General features: G+C 42.3%; 1 protein-coding gene across 1 annotated transcript; it reads left to right on the top strand.

The window, feature by feature from the left end:
• The first annotated feature begins 2,605 nt into the window (after positions 1–2,605).
• Positions 2,606–3,473, top strand: LOC120837438. Its single transcript, XM_042291583.1, has 2 exons — positions 2,606–3,410; positions 3,469–3,473. Exons 1-2 carry the CDS (start codon positions 2,606–2,608, stop codon positions 3,471–3,473), a joined length of 810 nt encoding a protein of 269 aa, XP_042147517.1.
• The last annotated feature ends 7,100 nt before the right edge of the window (positions 3,474–10,573 follow it).

Raw genomic sequence — 10,573 nt, 5'->3', positions numbered from 1 at the left:
CCAAGAAACTTTCGGCTTGCACTACTGCGCACGCGCAGTAGTTGCTTAGTTTACCACACGATAGATGGCGCTTGGCTCTCAGCATTATCAAATTTGGCAATTTTCGCCACACATCTCTAATTATGCTACAAAATGTGGATCTGAATATTATTTAACAAAACTTTTAGGAAACATTCGCCGGCTATTTATTGTTTACGATCGCGGTGCTGGTGAGGTAGGCTCTTACCCAATAGGCGACGTGGATTTGGCTGACGTGCTCCATTTCCGCGGATGCATCGTAGTGAACAGGCGAAGGAAGGAAGGCGCAAGGGTCCAGTTTTCTTTTAAAAGTTCTATAGCAAATAATTTTTTTGGCTCCCTATTTTTGTGTTTTTGTGTTTCTTTTCACACCTTTTACGACGTGCGGTGGATGAAACTCGATTTTAAAATCATTTCATGGTCCCTTTAAGTTCAAACAAGGAACTTGATTAGATTGAAACGTGTGAGGTTGTTATGAAACGCGTACTACAATGTGAGGGGGTTATCCTTTAATAAAGAATTACAAAATTAACCCCCCTCTTTGTTCCCGGCTCAATGTACATTTGGTTCGTCTGAATCGATGACCATAAACAGGAATAGGGTAAAACGCTGAATTGTTAAAGGTGAGTATATCTATCAACAAATGAAACCCTGCTTCCGCTTGTTTTCTCCTCTTGGTGTCGTTCCATCGCGGCATTTAAATTCGTATGTTGTCATCTGAAAGGATAGATAAAAAAAATATTTTTTTTCTTTGATCTAATTGAATGTGGTAATCATCAAAATACAAATGTGACGTATATGTAACGATAAGTTCTATTTTTGAATACGATAATGAAAACAAGTTCCTTTCTCACGCATAGAACTTGTAACGGGAACGTGCACCAAAAATCGTAAGGAACGAAGAAGGAGCTTTCGGATCCTCTTTTTAAGGAACGTGTACAACACTGATTGATAGGCACGTTGGTATCCTTTGTACATCACTTTTTTTTTAGTTTGCCTTAGGCTTAAGAAAAGGTAAATGATTATTATGACCATTACTGCTCACAGCAAGTAGCTGAAGCGCTTCAAAATTACAATAAAATGTAATGGGTCCAATTATTGTAGTGTGGTGGCTAATAGACAAGCCAGGCGGGCAGTCAATGCTATAGAAACAACATTTTTACTGCCCCTGGTACCAATTTACTTTAGTGTGTATTATCTAGAATCTTTTACTTGGTTCGTGCAATCTTTTCTCAAATTGCCTGCCGTATTTAGGTTGCACTGATTTGGAACGCTCGCAGCATTTAGACCGCCTTTTGTATAGCCTAAATGTTGCAAGCGTTCGAAACAAGTACAGCGTAGTATATTACATACACAAAGAACGCAAATATTAGCATACGCTTGATTCATTGAACACATCTAGAAAGTATTTGCTGCATACATACAGTACAGTGAAAAAGTACATTTTCATAGGAAAATAAGTTTCCCACCGCTGGAATGGGCAGGCGCTCCCTCGACGCGGCATACGACATCTGTCGGCAGCACTTCGCACCACGCTTTTATCGTCAGTGAAGTGGCGGCCAAGATTTCCCAGATAATGTTTCAGTTTTTGTTTTTCCTCTTAAACGAGGTAGGTTTATTTCTTGATTTTTTTTTTTTCGCTGTAAACTTACACCACCCGCTTGCGCCTCCGTAGTAAATCGCAGCGCGATATGTGTAGATACCGATTTTGCGGACTGTCTAAAGTGCCTTAAAAGCGTTAGTTTACAGGCTGTATATTTTCCCAAGCGTTGCTGAGTACTTGGTTAGAAATAACAAAAAAAACGTCAAATGACAATTAGTCAATTTTGTTAGAAAGCAAGTTATCAGGAAAGCCGCAGAACTGTTATCTTTAAGCCGGATAAAATGAAGTAATAATTGCCGTATATTTTTCGCTTTAATATATTTGTTTTATATATTTCCGCCAATTAGTGACTCACAGGTGAAAAACGCAGGTGTCTCAAGCTTCCAAACGCTAATGTGCCTATTAAAACATTGGCGCTTCTTGCATAGTGATTGGCTGTTCGGCGTTCCTAAAGGCGAATGCGTCAATCTGATTGGCTGCGCATCAATAAGATATTTGTGACTCGCCTCACCCTGCGTATGTGTGACGTTAATGAGAACATCGTGGTTGATCAGTTATTTTTCCTTTCCCTGCTATTTGTAATATTCCTGAATGGTGTAACGGGGAGTTAGACGACCTCATCTTACCGGCTCAGGGATCGACATTCAGTCGTGGCTTCTGATTTACTCCTTCGAAGATCGTGACTGCGGCCCCGTTCATCACCGGCATTACTGTACATCGACCATTCAGTCAGCAGTTGGTGCCCATGCTCATCCGAGCCTTTCGGCGACCTTCTGCGACTCAACATCAACCCTGAACCAACCAGCGAACATCCACAAACGCGCCTTGCCGGTAACCGACCATCAGTGCTTTGAGAAGTTACATTTTCTCGGTGACCGTGCCAAGCTGCTCTTGATATACTGTTTAGCTGGTGTAGCCTACCTAGGTGTGCTTACAGTACTTACATTATTTCTACCTATTTTAATATCATATAATTCGACGATTATGTCTCTCGTTTGCGACGCTTGCCAAAAAGGCATTTTGCCAGATGGTCGACTGATGACATGCTCAGTTTGCGAGCATAACTATCATCTGGGGAAAATGTGCTCAGGCATTGCCGAGTCCACGTTTACTGCCATGAGCCCCGACAAAAAAGAAAAATGGAGATGTAAAGTTTGCCGTTCTAAGAACAATCGTGCTGATCTAGACGGGGTAGATGCTAGCTCTGACTCGATTTCGTCCTGCGAATCCACGACACTCGCGGCGCAAATCCTGACCATCAACGAAAAGCTAGATTCATTACTTTCTCTGAAGGCTAGCGTAAATTTACTGCTCGAGCTTCCCACAAAGGTGAATGAGCATTTGCTCCTCAAGCCTACCATAGATTTTATGAAAGTGACGGTGGAGGAGGTTCAAACATCCATTTCTTTCCTTGGAACGAAATACGATAGCCTGCTCGCCATGGTGTCTGCTCATGCGACCGACATGAACGAGCTGCGTACGGAAGTGGCTTCTCTGAAGGACACGGTTTGCGAACAGGCACATACTATCCAAAGCCTCCAAACCGAGCTGAACGACGCTGACCAACGCGGTCGCCAACATATTATGGAAATTCATGGAATGACCGTCAAACCCGACGAGGCGCTCCCTTCCATCTTAGCGGGGCTGGCAGACAAGCTAGGAATTCCGGGACATCAACCAGCTGATGTCGTCTCGGTCTTCAGGCTACCAGGCAAACGAGCTATAAAACCACCTATTTTGGTCAAGTTTACATCTGTAGCCACTAAAGACAAATGGATGCAAGCTCGTAGTAAGCTCAGGCAATTGTTTCGTGACAATCCACCCGAAAGACTGTATTTCAACGACAGCTTAACTCAGACCAACAGAGAACTTTTCTGGCAAGCACGTGCTCTTGGAAAAGAACGCGGTTACAAATTTGTGTGGGTCAAAAATGCTCGAATTTTTGCCAGAAAAGATGAGGGCGCTTCTCCGGTATACGGATTCAACAGAGAAGTGACCTGGACCTAATCACATAACCAACATGGCTAGTTTTTTACAGTACGCCGATTTTATCGCGTTTAATAGTTCGTTCTCCTCTTCTTCAACCGACTCTTTCATGGTCTTACACATAAACATTCGCAGTATTCGAAAGTACTGGGATGAATTTAAGACAGTTATTGATCAAATGAGGGACCAAATTGATGCAATTGTGCTAACAGAAATTAATGTCAGTGCCGATCATCTGTCACAGTTTACGATTTTAGGATTTCAAAATTTCTTTTATACACGGCCAATTACTCGAGGAGGAGGAATCGGCGTATTTATAAGGAACTCATGGTCAACTACTCAAACTGATGTCAAATTTCAACACTCAGAGAGCTTGATGCTAAAGGTTTCTAATTCTAACTATACGGTTTGCTTGCCTGCACTTTACAGACCTCCTTCGTCTAACTGCTCTGGCTTTTTAGAGGAGCTGAGGGAAAATTTGGAAGAATTGTCTACTGAAGCACATTTATGTTTGGTGGGAGATATCAACATTGACACCCTCAAAACTTCAAAAAAATGTGTTTGTGATTATTTATCACTACTTGCAGAGCATGGAATCATACCTACCGTTCAGAGTGCGACCCGTGAAGAAGTATTAAATGAAAATATCGTATCATCCTGCCTAGATCATATAAACGTCCGAGCTCCAGATGCTTCCATACACTCCGCTGTCATTTTACAAAAGCTTGCAGATCATTTTTTTGTCGCATGTAAATGTGTTTTTCCCTCCAAAAAAGGTTATAATTTCGAGAGTCCGTGCCGTTTAGAGCGGGTTGACTTAAACACTTTTGATCGACTAATTAAAGAATATGATTGGAATGAATTCCTATCCTCGGTTAACAGCACAAACTTGTACACAGTGTTTGTGGACATCATTAGAAATTTTCGGGAGTTATCGATGACCGTTATATATGTTAAAAAACGTAAACCCTCACTGCCTTGGCTTACTTCAGATATTATTAACAGTATAACGCAGAAAGAACAATTGTGGAAGAAGTTTCGGCGCTCTCCCAACAATGCGAATCTTAAAATAGAATGTAAAATACAAAGAAATAGGGTGAATGCCCTTATTCGATCAGCAAAAAGAAAATATTATGCTAAAAGGATTGCAAACGCACGTGCTAATTCCAGAAAAACTTGGTCAATTGTCAATGAGCTTCGTGGACATGAAAAAAAGGACTCGACTGAGACATTGCAAAAACATTTCGGGTCGGACTTGACCTCTACTGTTAATGCCTTTAATGTGTTCTTCGCGAATTCAGTCGCACTCTCGGTAGACAGTGATGAGGACCCTGCAGACGGCACTTCATCTATCTCTGATTCCGCTTTTCTTCCACCTCTCTCAGAGCCAGAACTGCGGTCATACCTATTCGCCTTCAAGCGCTTTAGATCGGCCGGTGTCGATGGAATAACAGTGCGTGACTTATGCCGAAATTATGACTCTTTGAAGAATGTTCTCCTCGTGATGATAAATAACTTTCTCGAAACTGGAGAAATTCCAGACGACTTAGAGCAGGCCATGGTTATTCCACTCTTTAAGGGTGGAGTACCAAACCATGTTTCATCCTACAGGCCTATCTCTATAGACGCTTTCAGCGCGCGCCAAATTGAGCCGCCATAGCCGACCTTCTCTTGACTTACCGAGATGCCAAACCACTGAAGCGAGCGTTGAGGAGCCTCCACAAAGGCCTACGCTGGGGAGAAGGACACAGTAAAACTTACAATGGCAATAACCTGTCCTACTGTGGTAATGATGAAGTGGAGTGAACGGAATAATAGGAAACAAAAGCTGAAGGTCGGTTATGGCGGCGCCCATGCACAGCTGCCTGAAAGCGTCTATATTGTCCTGCATCTCACAAATCTTGGAGAAACATATATTTATTGCTATGTCTGGGTTTCTTGAGAAATATAGTATAATTTCGCCACATCAATACGGTTTCGTCACTGGTCGTGGTACCATTAATCTTCTTGAAGAATTTTCGGACATTCTACACTCTTCCTTTGACAATAACATGTTTGTGTGCGCACTCTTTATCGACGTTGCCAAGGCGTTCGATTCCGTAAACCATAATATCCCCTTAGACAAGCTCTACAGAGTGGGCTTTCGTGGCCCATTTCATGCATTGTTAAAAAGTTTTCTAATAAATCGTACCCAAGTTGTTTCAGTTGGTAACGTACACAGCTCCCTCGCTTTCCTAACTTCCGGAGTTCCACAAGGCTCTATTTTGTCTTCATTATTTTTTAACATTTACGTAAATGATATTTCAACGTCAATCACAACTTCTAAAGTATTTCAATATGCCGATGACACCCTTATACTTTCTCGACATCTAGTGTACGAGCGCGCAATTGAAATGCTTCAGATCGATGTCGCTAAAATAATGGACTGGTTTTTTGCCAACAAGCTTCGGGTAAACGCTTCAAAAACGAAGCTGGTGCGCTTTCATAGCCCTTTAAAAAATGTAAGCTTGACTTCTCAGCTATTTCTCCACAACACCAATTGCTCATGCTCTAGCTGTACACCAGTTGAATATGTTAGCTCCGTAAAGTATTTAGGTCTTCACTTCGACAGTGATCTCTCATGGAACTCTCACATGTCATATATATGCCAACGATTAAGAACTGTCTCATGTCTGCTTTACAATATCAAATCGTTTCTACCTTTGTCAATTATAAAGAGCATTATGCACGCGTTAGCCTATAGTACACTAAGGTATGGCATAAGCGTATTTTTTAACTGTCCCCTCCTTTGGCACTCAAGGATTGATCGTACGTTAAAGGGAATTCTGAAGAGTGTAGCATACAACACACACATGTCATCTAGTACGAGCTTGTTTGCTTCACTTAAGCTACCGTGTTTTCATTCACTCTTTCTTCAAACAGTAATTTGGCGCCACTTCTGGGATATAGGGAGTTTAAGGTCTCGGCCAGTCCATCTCGCGAGCTTAGATCTGTTCTGCGTTTTCAATCTCCTCGAGTGAGAACTCACTATGGCGAAAGCATGCGTTCCTTTTATGTGCCAAAGGTTTTTAACGACGTTCCAGCTGCTCTGCTTGCCATTACCTCAAAAAAAATGCTGAAGACCTCTCTGAGAAACATGTTCGCCGATGTGGCTAGATAGTGACGTTTTCCCATGTTATTTTCCTTTTCTTTTGTAGTATGGTGCTGTACGTGCCTTTTGTGGTAATCGCTGGACATGTCAAATGACGACTGCATTTATTGCGTGAAGTTTTTTTTTTCTCTTCGACCCGTTGACTGAATGATTTTCTTTCTAGTAATAAGTGTTTTTGTTTTTTTTTCTCTTACTGAACATAGGAAATATTTGAGAGAAAGACTCATGAATTCAAGAACTGTGTCTTCGAATGTACTCTTACAGTGTTTAAAAATACTCATGCCTGAGTTTTTTTTTTTTTTGTACTTTTATGACCTTAAGGATTGTAATTGACACAGTGATCAAGACAACGTTTGCTATAGTTTCATCTTCACAGCTTCACCCAAGTCACTGACACAAGCATTCCGACTACATCCTGTCAAGTGAATCATCTGTATGTTATTTGCTTTTTTTTTTCCTGCACGTGATGTTATTCCGTGCGAACTTCCTTTTTTGTACTTTTCCAGTGAAGGGTCTGGTCCCACAAGTCCCTGATGGCTTTGATCGGACCCGATACTCAACTGGCTATACCTGCACTACTGAATAAATTGTATTATTATTATTATTATCGTAACAGTAGAAATGAGTTCCACTATAGGCAATAAAAAATGGCCACACCTATACCTTCCAAAATTTTCAACAAAGCTCGTCAGCCAAGGCAAAATATTCGCCTGTCGTGTTACCATGTTCCTATTTCATGCTGCGCCAATAACAGCACTATACGTTACGCAACCCGCGTAGCGCACTGCTGGCTCATACGCTGAGAGTATAGACGAGCGTAGTAAAATATAACTTTTCAATAAAAAAAAACAGTTATGGTAGAAGTACTATAAGTATGTAGACAATTTTTTTTTTTTTTTGTCAAAGAAGTGTTTCTAAGAACATAAAAATAATTTGGGACGCTGCACGCCCAGATATTGCCATACACACCCGAGACGTCATCTAGAACAAGAGATCTTCGTGCACGGAATCATAAGGAGAACCACAGTGAGGCGCGTAGGGAACCTCCAGGGACGGCATATTAAATTATGTCTATCGATCGAAGGCCACTTTGTTTCACGGAATGATGTTGCCATGCACGACATGTTCCTCTCTTCCGCTCATCCCGGTATCGAGTGGGAGGAGTCTTATGCTTACGGTTTCGACCACGAACTGCATTTCTGGAAGCCCTCTGCCCGTGTCGGCCTGTGCTGCACGAATCGGGATCCCCTGCGAGAAAGAGGTAAGTATGCCGGCGTTGTCAGCAAGAACTCTCCGGGCATTCCGCAGTCAGATAGCTTCGGCGAAATTGTAATGGTGGACGTTTAGTTAGCTTCTAAGTTCTGGAAACGACCGAAAATGTTAGTTTAGCCACCGTAAGCATGGCTGTTTAGAAACAAATGAGCCTCACTTACATAGTGACTCTTTCCCCGCGATCACGTGAGATTTTGTGTATGATCAACGCAGGATTTCCCCCGAAAAGGGGCCATAACGGCTGAGCTGTTGAAAACAATTTTTCTCTAATCTGCGATCTGTTCCTTAAAAAGACTAATCAAAACGTCATTCTCATTGATCCTGTGCAAACTGTCTTTTTTCATACAAACTTTCATTTGAACCCCTGTGTTCGCTGGAGAGAAGCTCACCCGCAAGGCATGCTTTGCGGGAGACTGGATGCGATTTCATGTCAAAAATAGAAAGGCTGCCAAACATACCGTTATTTGGCTTTCAGAAGAAAAAGTTGTCGTCTTTGACGTGATCAGCGAAAAACAAGAACAAAATGGCGCGCGCTTCATAAAATTGCCGAATCGCCAACTCTCCCCCGATGACACGAGCAGACAATTACTGAAATCTATGGAACTGTGCGGAGGTTCGGCAGCTCGTATTCGCAACTCTAACGGCTTGCATTCAATACCCTTTCCTCTGTTTTACATTTCAATCGCCAGGCCCTGCCAGCTGTTGCTGCACGCTTGGCTAGGCAGTAGCTCCCCGCTTCTTTCCTTCGCGTCGTTTCCACTGGGTGACGTCGCCTCCTTTTTCGAGGTTGCGAATACGGTTATGATGCTGAAGCGGGGCGTTTTTGCTTGCTCTGCTTTATTAACAGTATTGTCTACAGGCATGGTCGACGTCGCAATCTCCTGCAAGTCTGTACTTCTTGTAATCACCATCTGTACGTCTTCCGTCGTGAGCACCAGGCGGAGATCGACATACAAAATAGGTAGGCTGTTTACATACAAAGATAAAATAATCCGTGTCCTTTCAATGACCGTCGCAGTGAATAAGTTTAAAGATAATTTATACGTTAAAAGCATATGGAGAGAGAAATTTATAGATCAAAATATGGGTCTTCTTATTTTCTCTACTGTCGAGACACTGACTCCTCTTTGGGGGTTCAAACATTTTAGTGAATTTCCTTAATTTCTTTCTTTATGACACATGCAACAAATAGAATGGGTAACGCAGAAAAAAGGACAATGAGGACAAGTATATCGCACTCCAAGGTTTGATGTCCGGATCAAATATTCATGCGTCACAGTAATCTGTATCGCATACTCATCAAATCATACGTGCGTTATAAAACGTAAGTAATATTTCAGTCACGTCGCTTTTAATAAACTTAAATTGTGTTTACAAACACGTGAAAGTAGGATACAACATATCAGAATGTGGTCGACGTATTAGTCTACATTTCGGCGACTCGACGGAACTTTGAATCACGTTTAAAATAGACGACACCGTTTTACAAACTGTACCTCAAGTATAACGAAAAAGAGTATGGAAACCAGCTCTTAGCACTCCGTCACGATGAGTCTAAAATGCCACGATCTTACGTGTAAACCAGGCAATGAAACTTCTTTTATGAATAAAGTAAGAGTTATTTTGCATCGGACGAATTACGTATTGAATGTTCGACTCTAAACGCAGACGCCAGCCACACTGATTAATTTGTGCAATCCGTGTCTATGGATCTTCCTTTGCGCCGAGAAACTGATGGAAGAGGAGGAAACAACAGCGGCGCTGTGACGTCGGATCACCGAGTTCTGGTCGGAATTATTAGTGAGTAGATCGAAGGCTAGTTGCCTTTGTCTCCACTGCAATCGCAAGTCGCTTTAGAACGTGGCTCTTGTCTACTCCTCTTTTTCGGTTTCTCTCAACATTGCCTCAGACCTGCCGTGCGAGTTTTAAGGCTAATTTATTCAAACTTTAAAAGCAGATATTCAACAGCCACGGAAATTCGGAGCCAATTTTTTTTTCGTGAAAACACCGGACTTTACAACAAAAAAATTCTGTTTTATAGATATCGTATCAATGGTCATACTATCAGGTCAGGTTTATTTAGCTCGGTTTATTTTGTGTGACCATTTCTACGGCTGTGCTCGAGTAGCGACCATTAAAATAAGTAAAACGATAAAGACCTTCTTCCCTATCTAGGCCCTCTGGCCGCCTTCTAAAGGTATATTTGAGGTAAGGCCATACAAAGCAGGCAGCACACAAAAATGATCTCGGGTTTTATAGTTTTCATTATAACGTTTTCCCAGAGTTATCTTAAGGCCGCGGTCCCACGGCGGCGTCTTGAACCGGCCGTTAGTTCAACCGCTTGATGGCGACAACGCCCCGTGTGGCTGAACATAAGCCTCGAGCAGGGGTGTCGAGGTTCCTCCTCCACGCTTACGCACCTCCTCTCTTCTGCTCGCCCGGTCGCGTAACCACGTTCACCGCGTGCGCATACCCGAATTGTGCGCATTATTGAAACCACGCGGTGTCCAGCTGGCCCACACAAATGTGATCTTTGAGTCTAA

The sequence above is a fragment of the Ixodes scapularis genome, unplaced genomic scaffold (assembly GCF_016920785.2).
Source record: "Ixodes scapularis isolate PalLabHiFi unplaced genomic scaffold, ASM1692078v2 PGA_scaffold2__306_contigs__length_199485367, whole genome shotgun sequence".
NCBI classification, from domain to species: Eukaryota; Metazoa; Arthropoda; class Arachnida; order Ixodida; family Ixodidae; genus Ixodes; species Ixodes scapularis.
The sequence above is the reverse complement of the archived record's forward strand: the minus strand, read 5'-3'. Positions and strand labels throughout refer to the sequence as shown.

What these genes read in the sequence shown, in the direction of transcription:
- LOC120837438 (XM_042291583.1), top strand. Translation starts at nt 2,606, where the DNA reads ATGTCTCTCGTTTGCGACGCTTGCCAAAAAGGCATTTTGCCAGATGGT.